Genomic DNA, 27,584 nt, shown 5'->3' on the forward strand with positions numbered 1-27,584 from the left:
ATATATAAAACGAATTTTAGAATCTTGATTCATAAGTAATACATCCATTAATATAATATTTACCATAATTATTTAAATAATTATGTGAATACAATTACGTAATTTCATTCCAATTATTTTTAATACTCTATTTTATTTATATAATTAAATTATATTAGATAAATATAAAATAAAAAATTTTTATTTAATAGAAGTTATGCAACACAAATTACAATCATCAGTCAACAATGTAAAAGACTATAGAAAAAGAAGAAAAGAAAATGTCAGTTGTCTAATAAGTATGAAATAGTAGCGTGTGTTCTTTATTGAAGGCATAAAAACAGATTATACAGATTAAATTGGTTTTTTTATTAGATTTTATATATTTCAACTACTGAATCGACGATATTTCATTGAAGAATTACTGTTGTTTCAGCTGTAATTTGTGTAAATGTACGATAGTGGACATTTTATAGGTTAGTTAATTAACTTGTTCAAAAAATAGTTACACTTTTTGCGTTTTAGGTCTAATACTGCGATGATGCCGATAGGAAGTGCTCCTCCGGTGCACGGATCTACTAATTTAACTACGAATAGTAGTACGCAAAACGCTAGCTTAACTCCTACAGGTGGATCAAGTAAAACTAGTAGTAATTTGGTAATGATTATTTACATTTAATTTTTATTATATAAAAAAGTATTTTCAGCGCAAAATTAATTATTCATTTTTGTTTAAGTATATATTTAGTTTGATTAATTTTATTTTTGTTACAGAAACCTAATTATACTTTAAAATTTACTTTAGCAGGACATACAAAAGCAGTTTCTTCAGTTAAATTTAGTCCTAATGGTGAATGGTTAGCAAGTTCATGTGAGTATTTACCATAATGATATTAGAATTCTTAACAAAATTAGTAAACTCACAATTTCTTATAGCCGCTGATAAATTGATAAAAATTTGGGGTGCATATGATGGGAAATTTGAAAAAACCATTTCAGGGCATAAATTAGGTATCAGTGACGTTGCTTGGTCAAGCGATAGCAGATTATTAGGTAAATACTATATAAAATCGAATTTTTAATTATTGAATTGATTGATTTATTACAGTTTCTGGTAGTGATGATAAAACTTTAAAAATATGGGAACTCTCCTCTGGTAAATGTTTAAAAACCCTCAAAGGACACAGTAATTACGTTTTCTGTTGTAATTTTAATCCTCAATCCAACCTCATCGTGTCCGGTTCTTTTGATGAATCAGTTAGAATATGGGACGTAAGAACTGGAAAATGTTTAAAAACTCTCCCAGCACATTCTGATCCAGTGAGCGCTGTCCATTTTAATCGAGATGGATCCCTTATTGTCAGTAGTAGTTACGACGGTCTTTGGTAAGTAATATTGATCAAAAATATAAAATCATAATGAGGAAATGTATTTTTTCATACAGTCGAATTTGGGATACAGCTTCAGGACAATGTTTGAAAACTCTAATAGATGATGACAATCCTCCAGTTTCTTTTGTGAAATTTTCACCAAACGGAAAGTATATATTGGCCGCTACATTAGATAATACATTGAAATTGTGGGATTACGCGAAAGGAAAATGTCTTAAAACGTATTCTGGGCATAAAAATGAAAAATATTGTATTTTCGCTAATTTTTCTGTAACAGGTGGTAAATGGATCGTTAGTGGATCAGAGGATAACATGGTTTACATTTGGAATTTGCAAACGAAAGAAATTGTACAGAAATTACAAGGGCACACCGGTACGTACCTCAAATTATGTAAATTATCAACTGTATCCATTTTTGTGCATATCAATACAGCTCATTGTCTATATTTTTTATGTTTTATTTTCTTTTTAGATGTTGTTTTATGTACGACTTGTCATCCTACTGAAAATATTATTGCGTCTGCTGCATTAGAAAATGATAAAACGATTAAATTGTGGAAAAGCGATACTTAATTTGTTTTTTTTTCTTTTCTAACGTTTATTTTTTCATTTTTATACGTTTATTTTGTTAATATAGAGTTGAGTATTTTTTTAGCATAAGTAAATTGTGTACAAAACTAGCAAATTTTAAAAAGAGATGGATCCATCTCGATGTATTGAAAAAATCTAATAAATGGATGGAACTTTATATTTAAATCATTTTTATTATAATTAAATTAATTTGTTCAATAAAAAATTAATAAACTCTTGGATCCATTGTCAAAAAGCAATTTTATACTGTATAATTTGTGTTTTTGTGATATTTTAAATCACATCAATGTAATTGGAAATGTTGAAAAATTTTGAAATAAATTTTTGAAATTTTTTTTATTATTTAGATGAGATTTTATCATGTGGTCCCTAAAAACTACTTAATTATTCGATAGAAATGAAAAAAAGTGGAAAAATTTACAAACTTGATGGAGAATTATTGAAATTGTTATAGTCCGTTCATACGACTAACTCTTCTCGCTTACAAACCTCTGTTCTTGTTGTTTACTTCACAGCTATAGACAATAATGTACCAAACGGCGTTTAAATTTCACTTTTTTGCATTCCTGAGGGGTCTTGAGGGTAAATTCGACTACAACAATGCTATTTAGTACATACATGCAGGTAGGAATAATTATTTTGAAATAAATTTTTCAAATATATGTTTTTTTTGTTTTTATTATTATTTTATTATGTGTTCCCTAAAAACTGTTCAGTTATTCGACAGAAATGAAAAAAAGAGGAAAAGCTCACAGACTAGACGGAAAATTATTAGAATTGTTATAGTCCATTCGTACCTTGTCGTTTATGGATCTTTTATCTGATTTTTTACACCACTGTTATGGAAAATAACATACAAACGGGCTTAAAATTTTACTTTTTGCTATTTTATAGTAAACTTTGGGGTAAAATCATCTTTAAAGTCCAAAACAACTGATAAAATGTCCCTTCAATTATTATAAAAAGATCATAGACAAAAATTATAAGCACATGTCAAATGTCATTGCTTACAATATGTCAACTTGGTCAACATGTGCAGATTTTAATTTGATAAAAATAATAAAAAAGCATAATCAAGCATGGATGTATAACGTCATCTATGAATTCATAAACAATATGAAGTTTAATAATCTTTTGTGGGTACGAAGTAAAATATGGTGGAATTTCATATAATAGGTCGAAATAAATCAGATTTGTTAAAAACTCAATAAAAATTCAGGATAATCCATTAAATATTATCCCAGTTCATATTTTTTTTTTAATTCTGCTATTCACATATTCGTCAAAACTTGTTGAGACTTGAAATCGATATTTTCATTAGTTCGTTTTCGATATAATTAAACGTGGCAACGTTGCTGTAATCATTTAATGGATTTATATAAATGTTTGGAATAATTAGAAATCATATTTTATTCATTTGTATCGCAACTTCTATCTAAATATTTTTATTGTTATTTTTTTACAGCTAAATATTGTGATATTTTAATATTATCCTAAATTAAACTTTAAAAAAACATGACGTATTAGTTGAAAAATTTGTATCTTTGGCAACGTTGTTTTCGTCTATTTCGGCTAGTACAAAAAACTAACGTCACAATGCGTCATACTTCAGATGGCGTAGGAAAGGTTCAAACAAGTTTATTTTGCTCATTATTTTATATTTAGTTTTAATAATTTTTGCGGTGCTCTATTAACAATAGAATAGATAAAGTTATTATCGATTTAAAGATAAGTATTTTGTTGCTCAACAACAATGAACTAACGTCAATTTTATTCTTTTGTCTTAAATAATGGATGGATCTCTGAATTCTCAAATTAACCAATACAAGCGTGTGATACGATCGGACCTAGACGACTTTACGGATTTCTTGATATCCAAAAAAATTTTAAACGAAAAACAATACAAAGCAGTATGGAAAAAAGTACGTAAACTTAATTTATTTAAGGTTATATTGACATTCTTTTGTTTTCAGGAAAAACATGAACGAATTGATGAATTGTTCAGTGAAATTCACTCGAACGGTAATTTGGAATTGGTGTTGAAATATCTTAGAAACACATATCCAGAACACGAGAGGGATATACTCGAAAAAAGAAATTTTCGGTTATCGTTCGTTAGAGGAGGCTTCCCCGAATTACCTCCCAATTATGTTCCTAGAGAAAGTTTGGTAAGTTACGAAAAATTCATATTTATACCTTTATCAATATTTTTATACCCTTAATTTTTAAATTCGTAATAAACAATGTGTATTTATCATTTCTGGATAATAAAAATATTTAGTTGTATAATCAGTTAGATTCACAGTTTGTTATGATACGGTTTTTCCAACAATCCTCTTGAGGCTCTAATCATTTAAGTGTTTACTAGTGATGCCCCTTTTATTATAGATTTACAGAATCTTGAGTTTAAATAAAAATCAATGAAATGTTAAGTTTTTTATTATTTATAAACTTGAATTAACGAATAAGGGTGTGCATGTTTTATTTGAGATGTAAATAGTGAATTTCTAAATGTTTCGTAGTTTTGATTAATTTTTTAAATATTGCTGCTTAGGAATGGTGTAAATTGGTAAGTACGGTTAATACTGTTTAAAATTATAGAAATTTGGTCTTTTTTGTGATGTATTTTACACATTTTCAAGGTTTTATCTATTTTATCGATTAAATATTAATTTCTGATAAATTGATACATGCATTGAACACTGTTTTCTATGTTTTTCTTGTTCTTTACTACTTTCTTTTTGTTTTGTTCAATATTTTTGGTTTTTGTCCATTTTCTGTTCCTATAACTTGGATTTTATGTTGATTCATGTTCTGAACATTCTGTTTTTTATATTTTTTTCATTCTTCACTACTTTCTTTTCGTTTTGTATATATTTCCTTTTAATATAAATTGGATTTAGATACTGATATCTATAATCTCCAGGTATAAACAAATATTGTAGATAACATTTAATTGTATTTTTGGCTTCTGGCTTCTATATGGTATCTTTCGTCAATAAATTATAGGTGAGCATTGACCTATCCAAGGTTGTCTCACCTTGAAGATCATATTCAAATCCCACGTCACAAATATTGTAAACATAAATGATGTAATAGGTAATACTAGCTAATTTTATTTGTTGTTTTAATTAGTATTTATGTAACACCCACTTCACACTATTCTTAAAATAAATATAATGATAATGAATATTTATTCCCAAACTAAAAATGAAAATAGCTCGGTACATGAAAACATCCAAATTCAAGCCTCGACAATGGATGGATCGTATCTATTGGTGTGTTATATAATCTTTTAGACGTTTTATAACTTGATTAGCATGAACATTGTTTCCAAAATTAGTGATAATGAATGGAAATTGCATTTCAAATCTACTTAAAAACAAACTATTGTTGTAATGTTTTTTTAAATGTGGTTTCCTCATATTTTAAACAATTTTACTGATTTTCAGTTTGGTGGTAATTTATGTAGCTTCACTTATATTTTTTGGTCTAATTTGACCGGACTATATTTGAAATAATTATAATGGTACTGCAGTAAAAACAAAATTGATGGCAACATTGCAGTTTAAAGTCAACAGAAACCTTCTTAGATATATAAAAGTTTTCTTAGTATGTATTAGTATTAGTATTTGGTATTCAATTACTATTTATATTAAGGTAAACGCTGTCAAAGCCAATCTACAAGATCTCAATTGGGATGAGACTCTTGTAATACACGGTATGATGGGCTACGGAAAATCCTGTCTCATAAATAATGTTCTGAGAGATGAAACGGTTCGACAATATTTCGACAACTACATTTTTTGGATAAATTTGGGCGATTGTCATAGCAAGGAAGATGCTTGGCAGCCCATGTGGAGGTTTGTTACATCTAAATATCGTTAGATTATTTCTTATTATATATATTTTTCAGATTGTACACTTCGGCGTGTTCTGTACTGGAAACTAAGATCTCGCATTGTCACGATGACCATAAAGTCCTAATAGACTCATTAACAAAAATATTTTTGAACGAAAGACTGAGAAACGCAATTATAATTTTAGACAATGTTTCCAAGAGAGAAGTATTGGCATGTTTCGACATTAAAGTGAAAACTATCATCACAACGCAGTACAAAAATATTATAAACGGAGACCATATCAGAAGAGTAGAAGTTAGTAACGAAATATTCAATAATTATTTTTTTATTGATAGAATTTATTAGGTTTCAACTGGATTTTCCTCGGCGGAGTCGTTGGAATTGTTTAAAAAATCGTTAAAAACAAATCATGATCTACCGGGTGCTGCCGAAGAGATTCACAATATTTGCCAGGGGCATCCGATGTTGATATCACTTATCGGTTCGTATTTGAGTGAAAATATCGAAGATGTTAGAGCCGGACAGGTGGAAATATGGAAATACATCAAACAGATGCTCCTGAAAGGAAATTATAGGTAAAGTGAGTGGATATAAACAAAAAAATTGATTATTACCCTGTTGATTATAAAATTTTGAAAATATAAATTCTAATTTCAGCTTGAATCAATACACCGAAGGACACGTAAACATAAACGAAATGATTAATACTTGCATAGAAAAATTACTCACTGATAATTTAAGAGAACTATATCAAACTTTGGCGGTTTTTGAAAAGGATGTTAACATACCGCCGGTCGTACTTCAAATCCTTTGGGATAAAGATCCTTCGGAGGTGCGCAATATCATGAACAGCTTCGCTGAAAAATCCCTGATAGTTCGTTTCTATCACAATGATCTCAAGACTTACATTTATGGTATTCACGATATATATTTGAACTACCTCAAGAAAATTACTAAAAATAACACTAAAGACTTGCATAGAAGACTTTTGGCTGGGTAAGTAGAAATTTTTAATTAAATATCATCTAAATAAACCATTATACCACTTGATTAATGTTTTTTTTCTAACCTCTTGAAATTTTTTCATCTAAAACTAATCAAATTGAAACAGCTCGGAATTGTTTTTGATTTGTTTTAATTCTTTCACAAAGTTAGGTTGAGATTCGTTCCAAAATCATAACCTAAAAATGTAGCAAACATTAATTAAAATAAATTTTTAATAATAAGTTTTAAATAACCATTTCATATTTATATTTTTTAATAAATTGTAAATGAACTGGAAAATCAAGATTTTTTATTGTGAATTCACTTATTTCTTCTTCTACTTCAACTAAAACTCATGAAACTTCACACACTATAAAATTGAGGTTAGATTCTACCAATTTAGTATGTATTTAGTTTAATACTATAAATATTCAGTTTGTATACAGTATTAAAATTGTTATCATTACCAAATAATAACCGGGACGATAACATAGCGAAATAACAATAATTTCTTGATTTTAGGTCTCTTTTAATAGAAAATTAGTTGCAAAAAAACAAGAAAAATTGATTTTTAGATCTTTTTTGGTCTTAATTCAAAAATGTTCAGATTTCGAAGCTAATTTTCTACCAAAAGTGACCAAAGATCAAAAAGAATCTAAAAAAATATATAAAAAGTAAAGAATTGTTGGAATAATATAAGAGTATACAGTGTGTTTTCAAAAATAATATTGTTATCATTACCAAATAATAACCGGGACGATAACATAGCGAAATAATAATAATTTCTTGATTTTAGGTCTCTTTTAATAGAAAATTAGTTGCAAAAAACCATGAAAAATTGATTTTTAGATCTTTTTTGGTCTTAATTCAAAAATGTTCAGATTTCGAAGCTAATTTTATACCAAAAGTGACCAAAGATCAAAAAGAATCTAAAAAAATATAGAAAAAGTAAAGAATTGATGGAATAATATAAGAGTATACAGTGTGTTTTCAAAAATAATATTGTTATCATTACCAAATAATAACCGGGACGATAACATAGCGAAATAACAATAATTTCTTGATTTTAGGTCTCTTTTAATAGAAAATTAGTTGCAAAAAAACAAGAAAAATTGATTTTTAGATCTTTTTTGGTCTTAATTCAAAAATGTTCAGATTTCGAAGCTAATTTTCTACCAAAAGTGACCAAAGATCAAAAAGAATCTAAAAAAATATATAAAAAGTAAAGAATTGTTGGAATAATATAAGAGTATACAGTGTGTTTTCAAAAATAATATTGTTATCATTACCAAATAATAACCGGGACGATAACATAGCGAAATAACAATAATTTCTTGCAGATACGATAGGGTGACCAATAGGAATTATGCCAATTTACCGAACGACAATTACACTTTACAATTTATCGGGCATCACATTTACCACGGCGAGGATTTCGATAAATTTCAGATATATTTGAATTTGAAATTTTTGGAATTGAAAATAAAATCCGTCGGTACCGAAGATACTTACAGGGACATGGAAAAATACGAAATTTATATAACGAGAAAAGTAAGTTTATAAGATATTTAATTTAACACGTTCTTTTATTCTCATTATTTTAATTCCTCTTTTTGTTACCAGTTATTTCATTTTTTATTCTTCCTTCAGCTATTTCTTGTTCAATCTCTCTATTATTGATTTTTGTTATCGTTACCAAATAATAACCGGGACGATAGCACAGCGAAATGGCTCTTTTGATAGAAAATTAGTTTTAAAAATTATGTCAAATTTGACGTTTCGATTTTTATCAAACGTTTTTGAAACTAATTTTCTATCAACAAATGCTCTAAAACCAAGAAATTGTTATTACGCTATGTCATCGTCCCGGTTGTTATTCGGTAATGATAACAATTTTATTATTAGAAATAAAACAATTTGGAATTAAAATAATTCATCTATATAAATAAGTGTAAACGCGAGAAGAAACGATTTTATATCAGGAGAACAAAAGAATAAGGAGGTGTACAGATATATCAGGAGCAACTCGATTCTGTTCCCCGGATTATCAGATATTTGGTGATATAACGCAAACTTTGTAGCTTGAATTGAAATTTGTCGCTCCTGATATATCCGTACGTACATGATACGTCCATACACCTCCTCGCTCTTGTTCTCCTGATAGAAAATCTTAAATTTTGTTATCATGAAATTGCGTGGATTTTCAGTTCAAACTACGAAGTTTGAGTTATTTCAACAAAAAAATCTGATAATTAGGAGAACAGAATATCGAGTTGCTCCTGATATATCCGTACACCTCCACGATCTTTTATTCTCCTGATACAAAATCGTATTTTTTTTAAATAAGGCAAATAGTGTAGTCTAAATTGAAAATTCACAAAATTATAATGAAAAGATTTTGTATCAGGAGAACATAAGAGTGAGGAGGTACTTTGTAGTTTGAACTAAAATTTGTTGCTCCTGATATATCCGTACACCTCCACGATCTTTTGTTCTCCTGATACAAACTAGTAATATTTTTTTTTTTGTTAAAATAAGGCAAATAGTGTAGTCTAAACTGAAAATTCACAAAATTATATTGAAAAGATTTTATATCAGGAGAACATAAGAATGAGGAGGTGTACGAGCAACTCGATTCTGCTCCCCGGATTATCAGATTTTTGGTGATATAACCCAAACTCTGTAGTTTGAACTAAAATTTGTTGCTCTTAATATCTCTGTATGTACACGATACATCCGTACACCTCCTCATTCTTATGTTCTTTTGATGATACAAAATTTTTTTTGTTGAAATAAATTTTGTAGCCTGAACTTAAAATTCACAAAATTATATTAAAAAGATTTTGTATCAGGAGAACATGAGAATGAGGAGGTGTACAGATATATCAGGAGCAACTCGATATTCTGTTTCCCGGATTATCAGGTTTCTTTTGAAATAACACAAACTTTGTAGTTTGAACTAAAATTTGTTGCTCCTGATATATTCGTAAGTACACGATACATCCGTACACGCCCACGCTCTTCTGGTCTCCTGATACAAAATAGTAAAACTGAAAATTTATTAAATTATATTGAAAGGATTTTGTATCCGGAGAAGATAAGAATGAGGAGGTGTACTGATATATCAGGAGCAACTCGATATTCTGTTTCCCGGATTATCAGGTTTCTTTTGAAATAACACAAACTTTGTAGTTTGAACTAAAATTTGTTGCTCCTGATATATTCGTAAGTACACGATACATCCGTACACGCCCACGCTCTTCTGGTCTCCTGATACAAAATAGTAAAACTGAAAATTTACTAAATTATATTGAAAAGATTTTGTATCAGGAGAACATAAGAATGAGAAGGTGTACAGATATTTCAGGAGCAACTCGATATTCTGTTTCCCGGATTATCAGGTTTTTGTTGAAATAACGCAAACTTTGTATTTTTAACTGAAGTTTGTTGCCCCTGATATATCCGTACGTACACGATACATCCGTACACCTCCATATTTGTACTCCTGATACAAAATAGAAATTTTTTTTCGTTGAAATAAGACAAATTTTGTAGCCTGAACTGAAAATTCACAAAATTATATTAAAAAGATTTTGTATCAGGAGAACATAAGAATGAGGAGGTGTACGGATATATCAGGAAGTTTGCGTTATTTCAACAAAAATCTGATAATCAGGAGAACAGAATATCGAGTTGCTCCTGATATATTCGTACGTACACGATACATCCGTACACGCCCACGCTCTTCTGTTCTCCTGATACAAAATAGCAATTTTGTTTCTATTGAAATTGAAAATTCACAAAATTGTATTTAAAAGATTTTGTATCAGGAGAACATAGAATCAACAAATCACTAATGCAAAGAGTTGTGGCAAACCTTATACATGGTGATCCTACCATGAAAGGAATATTAAGAAAACAGAACATGGTAGAAGGTCACTTTACAAAATTAAAATTTATCAAAAAAATTATTGAATTTAAATAGTTTCTAACATTTTTTTTTCCAGGAATCTTTTTTGAAGGAAAAATTGAAACAATACAAGGATTTTATAAAACGTTGCGGTGGTAATTTGTACAGTTACGAAAAGACAGACATCATACAATACGCTTTGAAAGAAAACCGTGACAGTTTCGTATTTAAAGATGCCCTACATTTTGCCAAATCGTCGTCCCACCTCTACTTACAGCTACAGTAAGTTTTATGCAAAATATAACTAAAAATATATAAAAAATTATTTTTTTTACAGGAAACCAATCGAGGAATTTGACTATTCACAAATTATTAACATAAAAGATGACATAACTTCCGCTTGCTTTTTCGATTCGCCGCATCACATTTTAATCGGTACCACCAACGGTAAAATTAAAGTAAACACAAATCGAATGTATTTAAATATAAATAATTTATTAATAAATTCGTTTTTAGTTGTTTTACGAACAGAGTTCGAAAGAAATATCGAATTTCGTCGGTCACGCCGGCGCCATAATGAGTATGATAATCAGTCCTGACAGGAGGTACTTTTTGTCGGTGTCTCGTGACGGTACTGTCATATTATGGAAATTCGCCGCGGACAGTACGCGGAACAGTCTAGATCTCAGTACCGGATGTCTCAGTAAGCTCAAAAACAAACGTTTTCGTTCGTAATTAATTTTTTTTTTTCATTTTCAGTATCGCCTAAAACGAAACAATCTTATTGGCAGGATATCCATACAGCGGATCGTGGTCAGATATATCCGAGAAAAAAATTCAAAATACCCAATTATAAAGAATATTTGATATCGGCTGCTTTCCATAACGATTTTCCTGATACGTTTCGGATAGCAACTGGAAGTAACGAAGGGAATGTTACTATTTGGGATGCTCACAACGAAGTCGCTTTATATGAAACCGGTCGTAAAGGAATGCCGGTACCTTGTATACTATACACAAATATAGAGGGTAAATTTTCTAGCTTCCGATGTCTTACGGTAGTTTGTATAATTGTTTAAGCCATAGAAACTTATAAAAACTTCGCTGAGAAACATTGGTGTTGCTATCCAAACATTTTGCTCTCACAATTCGCTTCTGTTCACTTTTTTATAAAATCTTTCTTTTTTTACTGTATTTCTAGTATCAGGAGAACAGAATAACGAATATGGGTATGGAAATATAAAGAGTAACAATTTTTTACATCTTACACCTCCTCGATATTTTATTCTCCTGATATAAAATCGTAATTATTATTTAAATAAGGCTGAAATTTTATAAAAATAATATGATTTTATATCAGGAGAACAAAAGAACGATGTGTACGAAAATATCAGGAGCAATAAATTTTTATATCTTACACCTCCTCTACAATATATTCCTGATACAAAATCGTTGAATTTTGTTGAAATAAGGAAAGTTTTGTAGTTTGAACTAAAACTTTATTACGATTTTATATCAGGAGAACAAAAGAATAAGGAGGTGTACAGATATATCAGGAGCAACTCTATATTCTGTTCCCCGGAGTATCAGATATTTTTTTGAAATAACAGAAACTTTGTAGTTTGAACTGGAATTTGTTGCTCCTGTTATATCTGTACGTACATGATACATCCGTACACCTCCACGTTTGTTCTCCTGATACAAAATAAAAAATTTTTTCGTTGAAATAAGGCAAATTTTGTAGCCTGAACTGAAAATTCACAAAATTATATTAAAAAGATTTTGTATCAGGAAAGCATAAAAATGAGGAGGTGTATTATATCAGGAGCAACTCTATATTCTGTTCCCCGGATAATCATATTTTTGGTGAAATAATGCAAAATTAGTAGTTTGAACTGAAATTTATCGCTCCTGATACAAAGATACAAAATCGTCATGTTTTTTTATAAAATTTCGTGAAAGTTTGCGTTATTTCAACAAAAACCTGATAATTAGGAGAACAGAATATCGAGTTGCTCCTGATGTATCCGTACGTACATGATACATTCGTACACCTCCTTGCTCTTTTGTTCTCCTGATACAAAATCGTGAATTTTGTTTTTATGAAATTTCGTTGATTTTCAGTTGAAACTACAAAGTTTCAACAAAAATCTGATAATCAGGAGAACATAATATCGAGTTGCTCCTGATATATCCGTACACCTCCTCGCTCTTTTGTTCTCCTGATACAAAATCGTAAATTTTGTTTTCATGAAATTTCGTTGATTTTCAGTTGAAACTAGAAAGTTTCAACAAAAATCTGATAATCAGGAGAACATAATATCGAGTTGCTCCTGATATATCCGCACACCTCCTCGCTCTTTTGTTCTCCTGATACAAAATCGTAAATTTTGTTTTCATGAAATTTCGTTGATTTTGAGCTAAAACTACAAAGTTTGCGTTATTTAAATAAAAACCTGATAATCAGGAGAACAGAATATCGAGTTGCTCCTGATATATTCGTACACCTCCTCGCTTTTTTGTTCTCCTGATACAAAATCGTAAATTTTGTTTTCATGAAATTTCGTTGATTTTGAGCTAAAACTACAAAGTTTGCGTTATTTAAATAAAAACCTGATAATCAGGAGAACAGAATATCGAGTTGCTCCTGATATATCCGTACACCTCCTCGCTCTTTTGTTCTCCTGATACAAAATCGTAAATTTTGTTTTTATGAAATTTCGTTGATTTTCAGTTGAAACTAGAAAGTTTCAACAAAAATCTGATAATCAGGAGGACAGAATATCGAGTTGCTCCTGATATATCCGTACACCTCCTCGCTCTTTTGTTCTCCTGATACAAAATCGTAAATTTTGTTTTCATGAAATTTCATTGATTTTGAGCTAAAACTACAAAGTTTGCGTTATTTAAATAAAAACCTGATAATCAGGAGAACAGAATATCGAGTTGCTCCTGATATATTCGTACACCTCCTTGCTCTTTTGTTCTCTTGATACAAAATCGTGAATTTTGTTTTTATGAAATTTCGTTGATTTTGAGCTAAAACTACAAAGTTTGCGTTATTTAAATAAAAACCTGATAATCAGGAGAACAGAATATCGAGTTGCTCCTGATATATCCGCACACCTCCTCGCTCTTTTGTTCTCCTGATACAAAATCGTAAATTTTGTTTTCATGAAATTTCGTTGATTTTAAGCTAAAACTACAAAGTTTGCGTTATTTAAATAAAAACCTGATAATCAGGAGAACAGAATATCGAGTTGCTCCTGATATATCCGTACACCTCCTCGCTCTTTTGTTCTCCTGATACAAAATCGTAAATTTTGTTTTCATGAAATTTCGTTGATTTTGAGCTAAAACTACAAAGTTTGCGTTATTTAAATAAAAACCTGATAATCAGGAGAACAGAATATCGAGTTGCTCCTGATATATCCGTACACCTCCTCGCTCTTTTGTTCTCCTGATACAAAATCGTAAATTTTGTTTTCATGAAATTTCGTTGATTTTAAGCTAAAACTACAAAGTTTGCGTTATTTAAATAAAAACCTGATAATCAGGAGAACAGAATATCGAGTTGCTCCTGATATATCCGTACACCTCCTCGCTCTTTTGTTCTCCTGATACAAAATCGTAAATTTTGTTTTCATGAAATTTCGTTGATTTTGAGCTAAAACTACAAAGTTTGCGTTATTTAAATAAAAACCTGATAATCAGGAGAACAGAATATCGAGTTGCTCCTGATATATCCGTACACCTCCTCGCTCTTTTGTTCTCCTGATACAAAATCGTAAATTTTGTTTTCATGAAATTTCATTGATTTTGAGCTAAAACTACAAAGTTTGCGTTATTTAAATAAAAACCTGATAATCAGGAGAACAGAATATCGAGTTGCTCCTGATATATCCGCACACCTCCTCGCTCTTTTGTTCTCCTGATACAAAATCGTAAATTTTGTTTTCATGAAATTTCGTTGATTTTAAGCTAAAACTACAAAGTTTGCGTTATTTAAATAAAAACCTGATAATCAGGAGAACAGAATATCGAGTTGCTCCTGATATATCCGTACACCTCCTCGCTCTTTTGTTCTCCTGATACAAAATCGTAAATTTTGTTTTCATGAAATTTCGTTGATTTTGAGCTAAAACTACAAAGTTTGCGTTATTTAAATAAAAACCTGATAATCAGGAGAACAGAATATCGAGTTGCTCCTGATATATCCGTACACCTCCTCGCTCTTTTGTTCTCCTGATACAAAATCGTAAATTTTGTTTTTATGAAATTTCGTTGATTTTCAGTTGAAACTAGAAAGTTTCAACAAAAATCTGATAATCAGGAGAACATAATATCGAGTTGCTCCTGATATATCCGTACACCTCGTCGCTCTTTTGTTCTCCTGATACAAAATCGTAAATTTTGTTTTCATGAAATTTCATTGATTTTGAGCTAAAACTACAAAGTTTGCGTTATTTAAATAAAAACCTGATAATCAGGAGAACAGAATATCGAGTTGCTCCTGATATATTCGTACACCTCCTTGCTCTTTTGTTCTCCTGATACAAAATCGTAAATTTTGTTTTTATGAAATTTCGTTGATTTTAAGTTAAAACTACAAAGTTTGCATTATTTCAATAAAATTCACGATTTTGTATCAGGAGAACAAAAGAGCAAGGAGGTGTACGGATATATCAGGAGCAACTCGATATTCTGTTCTCCTAATCATCAGGTTTTTGTTGAAATAACGCAAAGTTTGTAGTTTTAGCTCAAAATCAATGAAATTTCATAAAAACAAAATTTACGATTTTGTATCAGGAGAACAGAATATCGAGTTGCTCCTGATATATCCATACACCTCTTCGTTCTTTTTGTTCTCCTGATACAAAATCGTGAATTTTATTGAAATAATGCAAACTTTGTAGTTTCAAGTCAAGAAAGTTTATCTCAAAAAAAAATCTAATGGAGGTGAATTGATTTTTAGGTGACGAATCTGTTATTTTCGGTCTGGACGACAGCGTCTTCATATACAAAGTGATCAACGATAAATTTCAATATTTTTATCAATTTCACAACAACATCGTTTGCAATTCGATATTTTTGTGTTACAATCAATTTTGGGTGGTAGGGGATACGAATATTACGATGTGGAGTGGCATGAAAAAGAAAATTATTTTCGAAAACGACGAGGTTAAAAATATTTGTTCGACTTTAACTGACGATAATCGATATCTTATTGTTAGTACTGATCGGAGTACTGTTCGTATATGGAATATCGAACAACAGAAGATTCTGAGGGAATTTAGGAACAGAGGGTATGTTGGTGATTTGTTTTTGCGCTACTTGTTATGAATTTGTAATATTTGAAGGTTTCAATCAAGAATTTAACTAAAAAAAGATTGCAATTGATTCAAATCTGTATTGTTGAAACTTTTGACACACAATTGTTATAAAAATTTGAAAAAAGTACTTTAATTCTGGTAAAATGTCGTTTTAACATTTATTTTGTGTTAACTGTACTATTTTTTTTATATATATACGAGGGATATACAATATTTTATCATTTATTTTTTAATATTTCCACTTTACCACCTTATATCTCATAAATGCGTTATTAAAGCGAGGTCATAATTTTTTTCATAATAAGTTAGACTTTTTTAAGTATTTCTTTAAGATATTGAACGAATATTTCCATTATTTTGGCTTAAAGAATTTTTCAAAGACACAGATGTTTTTGATTTTAATTTCAGACCTTCGTTAAAATTTGAACAAGTGATTTGTATCAGAAAACTATTTTTTACATTAAAAAACCCATCTCTAATATTTGGCAAAAAAAATTTATATGAGCACCACAAACAGTGGTAGGGAAAATTTGATATTTTTCAAAATTCGCCAAAAAGTCATTTTTAGCCTATTTTTACTGAAAAAAATTTGATGAAATTTGTTCATATAGGTAAAATTTCGTTTTAAATCGATCGGTAACGTTTATATTGCGCTAACCCTTCGATTTTTTGAGATACGAGGGATATACGATATCATTCCTTGTTTGATATTTCCACTTTAACACCTCGTATCTCATAAACGCGCTATTGTGGCACGTTCTTGATTTTTTTCATCGTGAATTAGACCTTTCCAAATACTTATTTAAAATATTGAACAAATGTTTCAATTATTTTAGCTGTTACAGTTTTTTAAACACACAGACGTTTTTGGTTTTAATTTCAAACCTGTATTAAAATTTTAAGAAGTGATTTTATCCAAAAATTAACTGCAACAGACGATTTTTGTTATCAAAAAACTTCGTTTTCCATAATATGAGCATTTTTTGGACAAAAAAATTATATAAATTTCACCGTAAACTACGGTATGGAAAATTCACTAAAAAATTTTTTTCTAGCTTAATCTTTCTCAAAAAAAGTTTATGAAATTTGTTCCAAAAGTAATATTTCGTCCTAAATCGATTGGTAACATTTATATTGCGATAAGTAACCAATTTTTGAAGATACGAGGGATATACAATATTTTATCTATCCTATTTCAATATTTCCACTTGAAAACCTTGTATCTCATAAACGCGCTATTGTTGCACCTTGGTGATTTTTTTCTTTAAAAATTAGACGTTTTTTAGTACTTATATCAAATTTAAGGTGAATATCTCCATTATTTATATGTACATGATATTTAAAGAAAGTTGTGTATTATTTTGTAACTTTCAAAATTTATTTAAATCATTTTTGTGATTCATTTTTTTTCTCAAACAATTCCATAAAACTCCATTTAGTCTCTAATCGATTTTATTAACCACAATCCTATATATCTAGTTACGAGGGTCGTACGATTCGGTCAGTTCAATCAACACCAAATTTCATATATTTCAGATTAGCAAATTCCTTGGATACTTTTTACGACGAAGATAATTCCGTTCACATACTATTAATTGGTTCCGATAAAAAGACTTTGCAACAATGTCACATACAACCCTGCGAACGAGAACCTCAAGTTAGGAACATTCCAACTTTCACCCCATATTGGAAAAAGAAAAACGCCCTAACCGCCACATCGGATCACGAAAATAGATTGCAGGTGAGTGTTTTTCCAAAAATATCCAATAGATTTATTAACTATTTAAGGTGATTTTTAGATTTTCAACAATTACAGTTTGATATCGGAAAGCGAACCATTGGGATCCCAAATAACTTGTACTTGCTTTTCGGTGGATGGTGATACAGTAATATACGGTATGGAAAATGGGGAAATACGTTTATTTAAGACTCGAACAAAGGAAGAAATTATTTTGGAAAAGGCGAATAATCGACCGATAACTTTTTTAAAATGTTACGATCCCACTAATTCCTATTTGTATACCAAACCGTTTGTTAATTCCGGTGAAAAATTGGACAGTCTAGATTTTTTCGATCCATATATAGGTAAATGGATATATTTGATATTAAATATTTATTTGCAGTACAGTGCAGCTGTTGGGGATGGTTTCATGACCCCTGTTGCACATACGCAAACTAATTTTTGTACTTTCGAAAGTTTATTCTTCGTGGTATTCAAATTAGTTCTAGTAGTACCCCAAACAACTACCCCGTATGTAATAATTGATCTCACAGTTAAATTTGTGTGTTTTTAGAAAATAATAATAACTATAAATTAATATTTCATTATTAAACTAATAATTTTAGTACTAAATTTTAAAAAAAATAATTAAAATACCAGTTGTGTTTATTATTTTCAATTAAATGACATATAAAATTTGAAAAAATAGAAAATGTGTAAATCAGTGATTCCCAAAATGGTCCTGGTGAACCACCAGGGGTCAAAAAGAAACTCGACTGTGTATATAGGGGGTATAACAAAACTTTAATAACAATTTTAGTACTAAATTAAAAAAAAATTATTAAAATACCAGTTGTGTTTATTATTTTCAATTAAATGACATATAAAATTTGAAAAAATAGAAAATGTGTAAATCAGTGATTCCCAAAATGGTCCTGGTGAACCACCAGGGGTCCAAAAGAAACTCGACTGTGTATATAGGGGGTATAACAAAACTTTAATAACAATTTTACTACTAAATTAGAAAAAATAATTAAAATACCAGTTGTATTTATTATTTTCAATTAAATGACATATAAAATTTGCAAAAATAGAAAATGTGTAAATCAGTGATTCCCAAAATGGTCCTGGTGAACCACCAGGGGTCAAAAAGAAACTCGACTGTATATAGAGGGGGTATACCAAAACTTTAATAGTAATTTTAGTACTAAATTAAAAAAAAATAATTAAAATACCAGTTGTATTTATTATTTTCAATTAAATGACATATAAAATTTGCAAAAATAGAAAATGTGTAAATCAGTGATTCCCAAAATGGTCCTGGTGAACCACCAGGGGTCAAAAAGAAACTCGACTGTATATAGAGGGGGTATACCAAAACTTTAATAGTAATTTTAGTACTAAATTAAAAAAAAATAATTAAAATACCAGTTGTATTTATTATTTTCAATTAAATGACATATAAAATTTGCAAAAATAGAAAATGTGTAAATCAGTGATTCCCAAAATGGTCCTGGTGAACCACCAGGGGTCAAAAAGAAACTCGACTGTATATAGAGGGGGTATACCAAAACTTTAATAGTAATTTTAGTACTAAATTAAAAAAAAAATAATTAAAATACCAGTTGTATTTATTATTTTCAATTAAATGACATATAAAATTTGCAAAAATAGAAAATGTGTAAATCAGTGATTCCCAAAATGGTCCTGGTGAACCACCAGGGGTCAAAAAGAAACTCGACTGTATATAGAGGGGGTATACCAAAACTTTAATAGTAATTTTAGTACTAAATTAAAAAAAAATAATTAAAATACCAGTTGTATTTATTATTTTCAATTAAATGACATATAAAATTTGCAAAAATAGAAAATGTGTAAATCAGTGATTCCCAAAATGGTCCTGGTGAACCACCAGGGGTCAAAAAGAAACTCGACTGTATATAGAGGGGGTATACCAAAACTTTAATAGTAATTTTAGTACTAAATTAAAAAAAAAATAATTAAAATACCAGTTGTATTTATTATTTTCAATTAAATGACATATAAAATTTGCAAAAATAGAAAATGTGTAAATCAGTGATTCCCAAAATGGTCCTGGTGAACCACCAGGGGTCAAAAAGAAACTCGACTGTATATAGAGGGGGTATACCAAAACTTTAATAGTAATTTTAGTACTAAATTAAAAAAAAATAATTAAAATACCAGTTGTATTTATTATTTTCAATTAAATGACATATAAAATTTGCAAAAATAGAAAATGTGTAAATCAGTGATTCCCAAAATGGTCCTGGTGAACCACCAGGGGTCAAAAAGAAACTCGACTGTATATAGAGGGGGTATACCAAAACTTTAATAGTAATTTTAGTACTAAATTAAAAAAAAAATAATTAAAATACCAGTTGTATTTATTATTTTCAATTAAATGACATATAAAATTTGTAAAAATTGAAAAAGTGTAAATCAGTGATTCCCAAAATGGTCCTGGTGAACCACCAGGGGTCAAAAAGAAACTCGACTGTATATAGAGGGGGTATACCAAAACTTTAATAGTAATTTTAGTACTAAATTAAAAAAAAATAATTAAAATACCAGTTGTATTTATTATTTTCAATTAAATGACATATAAAATTTGCAAAAATAGAAAATGTGTAAATCAGTGATTCCCAAAATGGTCCTGGTGAACCACCAGGGGTCAAAAAGAAACTCGACTGTATATAGAGGGGGTATACCAAAACTTTAATAGTAATTTTAGTACTAAATTAAAAAAAAATAATTAAAATACCAGTTGTATTTATTATTTTCAATTAAATGACATATAAAATTTGCAAAAATAGAAAATGTGTAAATCAGTGATTCCCAAAATGGTCCTGGTGAACCACCAGGGGTCAAAAAGAAACTCGACTGTATATAGAGGGGGTATACCAAAACTTTAATAGTAATTTTAGTACTAAATTAAAAAAAAATAATTAAAATACCAGTTGTATTTATTATTTTCAATTAAATGACATATAAAATTTGCAAAAATAGAAAATGTGTAAATCAGTGATTCCCAAAATGGTCCTGGTGAACCACCAGGGGTCAAAAAGAAACTCGACTGTATATAGAGGGGGTATACCAAAACTTTAATAGTAATTTTAGTACTAAATTAAAAAAAAATAATTAAAATACCAGTTGTATTTATTATTTTCAATTAAATGACATATAAAATTTGCAAAAATAGAAAATGTGTAAATCAGTGATTCCCAAAATGGTCCTGGTGAACCACCAGGGGTCAAAAAGAAACTCGACTGTATATAGAGGGGGTATACCAAAACTTTAATAGTAATTTTAGTACTAAATTAAAAAAAAATAATTAAAATACCAGTTGTATTTATTATTTTCAATTAAATGACATATAAAATTTGCAAAAATAGAAAATGTGTAAATCAGTGATTCCCAAAATGGTCCTGGTGAACCACCAGGGGTCAAAAAGAAACTCGACTGTATATAGAGGGGGTATACCAAAACTTTAATAGTAATTTTAGTACTAAATTAAAAAAAAATAATTAAAATACCAGTTGTATTTATTATTTTCAATTAAATGACATATAAAATTTGTAAAAATTGAAAATGTGTAAATCAGTGATTCCCAAAATGGTCCTGGTGAACCACCAGGGGTCAAAAAGAAACTCGACTGTATATAGAGGGGGTATACCAAAACTTTAATAGTAATTTTAGTACTAAATTAAAAAAAAAATAATTAAAATACCAGTTGTATTTATTATTTTCAATTAAATGACATATAAAATTTGCAAAAATAGAAAATGTGTAAATCAGTGATTCCCAAAATGGTCCTGGTGAACCACCAGGGGTCAAAAAGAAACTCGACTGTGTATAGAGGGGGTATAACAAAACTTTAATAACAATTTTAGTACTAAATTAAAAAAAAATAATTAAAATACCAGTTGTATTTATTATTTTCAATTAAATGACATATAAAATTTGAAAAAATAGAAAATGTGTAAATCGGTGATTCCCAAAATGGTCCTGGTGAACCACCAGGGGTCAAAAAGAAACTCGACTGTATATAGAGGGGGTATACCAAAACTTTAATAGTAATTTTAGTACTAAATTAAAAAAAAATAATTAAAATACCAGTTGTATTTATTATTTTCAATTAAATGACATATAAAATTTGCAAAAATAGAAAATGTGTAAATCAGTGATTCCCAAAATGGTCCTGGTGAACCACCAGGGGTCAAAAAGAAACTCGACTGTGTATAGAGGGGGTATAACAAAACTTTAATAACAATTTTAGTACTAAATTAAAAAAAAATAATTAAAATACCAGTTGTATTTATTATTTTCAATTAAATGACATATAAAATTTGAAAAAATAGAAAATGTGTAAATCGGTGATTCCCAAAATGGTCCTGGTGAACCACCAGGGGTCAAAAAGAGACTCTACTGTGTATATAGGGGGTATACCAAAACTTTATGTCATATTAGAGGAAAAAAAATATATAATTATAACATAATAAAACTGTTTATTCGATTATTAACAAATATTATTGGAAAAAAGATGAGAAAATAATTTGTTTTCATGATTTCAGGTATAATAGTGTCAGTAACCGGTACGGATACAGTAACTGTTTACAACGATAAAAAAATATACAAAAGAACTATACAACACCCCGTAATTTTCCACGTGTCGAAACAACTGTTGATACTCGATTCAGTATGCAATATATACGAGTGGGATGTGGAAAGCGATGAATTCAATCGAATAAACAATAATAATATTTTGGAAAAGGTAGATTTGAAGGTAGCAGCGTTCTGTTCCCACAAATATTTAATCGGCGCCGTTTACGATCAATGCAACAATCATTTTTGCGATATTTACAATTGGAACAACGAAAATGCCACGGTGCAGTTATTGAATAGGATCGGTATCGAAGAAAAAGTTACTACGGTCAAATTTTCTTGCGACGGATGTCTGTTAGCCATCGGAATGTCTTCTGGTGCTATCAAAGTGAGTATAGCGATTTCACTGCATCGTCCATCATTTATTTATTCTAATTATTATCATTTTTTTGTAGGTGTTCAATCTGGATCAACAGTATAAGAGCGTTTCTTTGTTGTTGCACGATGACGAAGTACAAGATTTGATATTTTCTCCTCATAAGGAACCGATTTTGGTGAGCGTCGGTGAGGAGATCGCTTGGTGGAATCTGAAAACGTTTCAGAACGTCAAAACGAGAAAGGGGAGACCGAAAAGGTGAAAAACCGTTCGTTTCAATAATTATTATTATTATTTTGCCAAAAATTCTACATTTCCAGATTTGTTTTATTGTTCTCTAGATCTAGGGAATATTTAGATATGGCAACACCGTTTCTGTATTGCGATATACTGCGAAATAACGAAATTGCGGTGTTGCCGTACGTTTTTTTTTTCTTCGAATCTAAAGAAATTATTAAAAATTCATTTTGCACCCGGTTTTCATGACTAATATACAATTTTGAACTTTTTTATGTATATTCGGACGAAATTGTTTCTTATTACCATTTTTTAAAGGAATAATGAAATTACGACGTTGCCGTACTTATTTTTTCGTTCATGGATTATATACATTTGATCTAGATTTATTAAATATTTTAGTTTTGTAACATTTTCTTGTAATTTCCCAAATTATTAATCATATAGCGATGTTGCCATACGTATTTTTGTCTTGGAATCCAAAAATATTCAATTTCCGTCCATTTTCTCAAATTTTGTATACGAATATGGTGCATTTTTTGTATATCTAGGCAACACTGTTTCAGTTTTGCGATTTCCTAAAGCGATAATCATATTGCGGTGTTGCCATACTTATACGTATTTTTCTCTAGATCTATGGAATGTTTAAGTTTGGCAACACTGTTTCTATACTACGATTACATTGATTAAAGTTGAAACATTTTCCGGATTTAAGTTTCTAATTGGAAAATTTAAAAATTGCGACGTTGCCGTACTTAATTTTTCTGTAAATCTTGTAAATTTTTTTTTTTTTTTTTCGTTTTATTTTCTTTCGAGTTTATCCGCTTGAGGTTACAGTAAATCATTTGGCAACGCCGCAATCTATCAATTATTCCTCTTCTTTCCCTTATAGAAACTTGTAAGAAATTGAGACGTTGCCATATTTATATATTTTTCTTCGGATTCAAAGAAATTTCGTTTGATTTAAAATTTTTGTTTCAGCATCGATATATTAGAAAGTCTAGTGTCAGATCTAAATTCGATGGACGTGTCTTTTTGGTCCGAACGCCAAATTTTGACCGGTACCGAATACCTTCTTTCGTTGATAAGAATGAAACACAAAGTGAAATATATATCGGCCTCCAACGATTTCAATTCCTTTTTGACAATCGATACGAGCGGAAAAATTTATATAATGGAAATTGTTCAATCTACAAATAACATTTGAATTTTCAAAATTAGTGCAATATTTAAAAAAAATTCTCGAATATCAATTTTTCGAACGCTTCTCTATATACTTTGAGGTAAATCGAGTCTCGAATCAAAATATGTGAATTTATAATGTTTCAACAGTCCCCTCTAAACACTCAAAATTTTTAAAAATTTCTAAAATCGTCAAAAATCATTTTTTTTTTTATTATTTTTCTCGAGAAAATTATGAGGAAAATAAAAAACGATCCAAAAAGTTGGAGCGACCCTTAAAAAAATTTATTTCCTACCTACCGTGTGAAGGGGGCTGTTAAAACATTATAAATTTACACATTTTGATACGAGACTCGAAAAAAAATTTCTTTGGACCACCCTAATATACATATATATATTTATACAGGGAGAAGCATCTTTAATTGACGTTTAACAGGCTTTTAATTTTATTTTCGAGGTGCAATATGAGAATTGCAACTACCGAATATATTTTTATTTTTAATATAAAAAAATTATTGAATTTTTTGCTCCGGCATTGATTTTTGTGATGACATTTCGTGATGTAGCTTAAAGAAAAAGGAGTTTTCGTAACTTTTTTGTCATTAATCGAATATTTATTATCGTTTATAATTATTTGTGTGTGGTACACTCCTAGATTTTTATTCATAATTATTTGAATCATATTTTTACTAATGTCTTTCGATTAATATTTATAAAAAAGATTTTTAATTGTGTAATTGTCTCTGTTTCTATTTTATGTAATTTTTTGTTTTTAATCGACAAAATTTTATGATTTGAACAATTTCCCATCAACAGTGAACCACACATTATATTAAAAAATTTTTTGTGATGTAAATCATTAGTTTTTAGTTATCGAAAAATGAATACGAATAAATTTCTAACCTATAATGAAAATTAAAAACATTCCAATGTAAAAATCTGATGATTTATATCGAATATTTACTAGTTATTTAGTGATTGTAATGAAATTATGCTGCTTTGAGGTGATACCGTCACTATAGTCAATTTTTTCTTGTTCACTAATCGTTAAAAAGTGAACGGAATCATTCGATAATGCAGTAATGAGAATATACTTTGTATTTTGTAAATAATTTATATATAATAATAACCGTTTATTAAGACTAAGAGCTAATCGCAGATATTTCACATAAAAAACTATTTTTTGGTATCATTTTGTTTTATAATGACAAATTTCTCACTCTGAAATGGCCTCTAAACTTCCTGTATTCCATCGTTGCTTCTAAAGTATTTCAAACTCTATATGACAATGTCCAAAATTGATTTGTCGTGATTATTCTACTGATCTCATTACTTCTAAGATAATTTACAGCTCAATAACAAATGTCACATTACAAAATGGCGTTCAGACTTACCCATAACATTGATCTCATCTTCCCCAACGTTTTGTTCTACGATATCATTTTCGAATCGACATGAAAAAGTGTTAATTTTCTTTGATTCCTTTAGTAGTAAATTTTCGGTCGAAATAAAACGAATTTTTCACTCTATAATGGCGCCCAAACTTCCTAATACTTATTATATCATATTGATGGTATTGTTTTTTCAAAAATCAATTTTAGCCCGACATAAAAACATTCAACTTTGCTTTGATGTTGTTTGTAGCAGATTTTTGACATTCATTGATTCAAAAATGACAAAATGGACGAATATTTCAAACCAAAATGGCCTTTAAATTTTGTTTGAGTCGTCCACTACATTAATTTCATAATATTTCATTGCATTTTCCAAAATCATTTGTGTCTCAATGTCAAAATTCATTTTTTATTTTGTTATCAGCAGTTTTTTTTATTGTGGTACTTTTTAAACATTCTCATATTGAAAAATAACAAATTTCTAGCTCCAAAATGGCGCCTAAACTCTATTTGTCTTACCAACTACATTAATATCATATTTGATGACTTTTTATTATACAAAAATCCTACTTACAACTCAAATTTTCATTAAAACTACTTTTTTAATATCTCTATTAATATTTTCAACGTTTTTCGACCCAAAAAGGCGCTCCCACTATTTATTTATCCTTCCCATACAGTTCATTTTTGTTTTTTGTTTCTTGTAGATATAATTTCAAACATCCTATATATATATAACTACCTTGTTAGGTTTTTAGGCTTTCTTATATTGAACTATAACAAAATTAGTAACCAGACATTACAAAAAGGCTTCTAAACATTCTATTCATACCTCAATACATTCTTTTATAGAGTCAAAAATTCTGTTTCGATCACCTATTAGCAAAATATCATTTTCCGATACAATACTTCAAATTTTTTGTTTTATTTGTTAAAGGATGATAAAAATTGTGTCTTAGATTTCTATTTTCCTCCAATTAAACCAAAAATTTTCTTCTAAACACTTTTATAAACAATTTTCATTTTTATTTTTTGCTTTTTTCTATTTGTGACACTTTTCATATATCCTCATATCAAAATATTCTCTAAGATGGCGCTCGAATTTTAAAAATTTAATAGGGCACAGTATTAAACTGATCCAAAAGCTCTCTATAAGTATATACAGGGTGAGAAATAAATATTGCAGTATCCATGGTCACTATTACAGATTTTGGTTAGTTCCTCAAATTATTTATCTTGTGTCTCTTAGTCTTTTAATCCTAATTAGGAACAAAAATAGTTTTAGGGTTTTTTTTTCAGAAGAAATACATATTGATATTGAATTTTTACTCTTTTTTATCCAATTACCACTATTATATGTTGTAAATAGCTTTAAACTATTTTTTTATTATTTATTTTGTATGTTACAAGTTAATGATTTTATATCGTTTTTTTTATTATTATTGGGTTCAATTTTATCATTAACAAATTATTTTAAATATCGAAAATATTATTATTGATATTTATTTTTCCTAATGTGCTGTATCTAAATCGAAATTTACTGTTTTTATAATTGTCGATATTGAAAATTTTTAATTATCGAACAATTTATCAAAAACTTTAATATAAGAATAAACGGCACATTAGGAAAAAGATCTTTTTGAGATTCAGGTGAGCATTTTTGTAATAACTATTTTTGCATTTGTAGCTTTCATTTATAGCAAATTATTAATTATATTTGTTAATGTTTGTATGTCAAATTCAAGAAAAAAAACAAGATTTTATGAATTTTTTAAATATATCACACTTAGATAACAAAAAATGATTATTAATTGTGGTTTATATATTGATATTTAATACATACTCTTTAATCTATTTTTTAGCAATCGATTATTTATATCGAGGCCAAACTTTTACTGCCATATTGTTGTGAAAAACATACTTTGTTGTAAAATTTCGGTTATTTTTCTATTACCAATATAATACCATTTTTCTATAATATTTTTATTCATACTATCACCA

General features: G+C 28.9%; 2 protein-coding genes across 5 annotated transcripts; both read left to right on the plus strand.

The window, feature by feature from the left end:
- Positions 1 to 248: 248 nt before the first annotated feature.
- Positions 249 to 2,295, plus strand: LOC130447614 (WD repeat-containing protein 5). 3 transcript variants are annotated; one of them, XM_056784530.1, is made up of 7 exons: positions 249 to 432; positions 505 to 637; positions 754 to 850; positions 916 to 1,032; positions 1,088 to 1,364; positions 1,424 to 1,743; positions 1,843 to 2,295. In XM_056784530.1, coding segments are annotated over exons 1-7 (1,047 nt in total). In that variant the 5' UTR covers positions 249 to 430; the 3' UTR covers positions 1,944 to 2,295. The 3 variants fall into 3 exon arrangements, with proteins under 3 accessions (XP_056640508.1, XP_056640506.1, XP_056640505.1); XM_056784528.1 differs by having other exon boundaries at positions 271 to 455; positions 1,424 to 2,295; XM_056784527.1 differs by having other exon boundaries at positions 271 to 432; positions 1,424 to 2,295.
- Positions 2,296 to 3,551: 1,256 nt separating this feature from the next.
- Positions 3,552 to 27,563, plus strand: LOC130447615 (apoptotic protease-activating factor 1-like). Of its 2 annotated transcripts, XM_056784531.1 has the most exons (18): positions 3,555 to 3,883; positions 3,935 to 4,129; positions 4,516 to 4,530; positions 5,622 to 5,824; positions 5,878 to 6,118; positions 6,170 to 6,399; positions 6,482 to 6,820; positions 8,149 to 8,359; positions 10,816 to 11,000; positions 11,056 to 11,176; positions 11,235 to 11,421; positions 11,478 to 11,747; positions 15,694 to 16,024; positions 17,588 to 17,792; positions 17,851 to 18,136; positions 22,364 to 22,782; positions 22,850 to 23,028; positions 23,989 to 27,563. In XM_056784531.1, exons 1-18 carry the CDS (start codon positions 3,752 to 3,754, stop codon positions 24,212 to 24,214), a joined length of 3,975 nt encoding a protein of 1,324 aa, XP_056640509.1. In that variant the 5' UTR covers positions 3,555 to 3,751; the 3' UTR covers positions 24,215 to 27,563. The 2 variants fall into 2 exon arrangements, with proteins under 2 accessions (XP_056640510.1, XP_056640509.1); XM_056784532.1 differs by lacking the exon at positions 4,516 to 4,530 and having other exon boundaries at positions 3,552 to 3,883.
- The last annotated feature ends 21 nt before the right edge of the window (positions 27,564 to 27,584 follow it).

Source organism: Diorhabda sublineata, chromosome 8, assembly GCF_026230105.1.
Source record: "Diorhabda sublineata isolate icDioSubl1.1 chromosome 8, icDioSubl1.1, whole genome shotgun sequence".
NCBI classification, from domain to species: Eukaryota; Metazoa; Arthropoda; class Insecta; order Coleoptera; family Chrysomelidae; genus Diorhabda; species Diorhabda sublineata.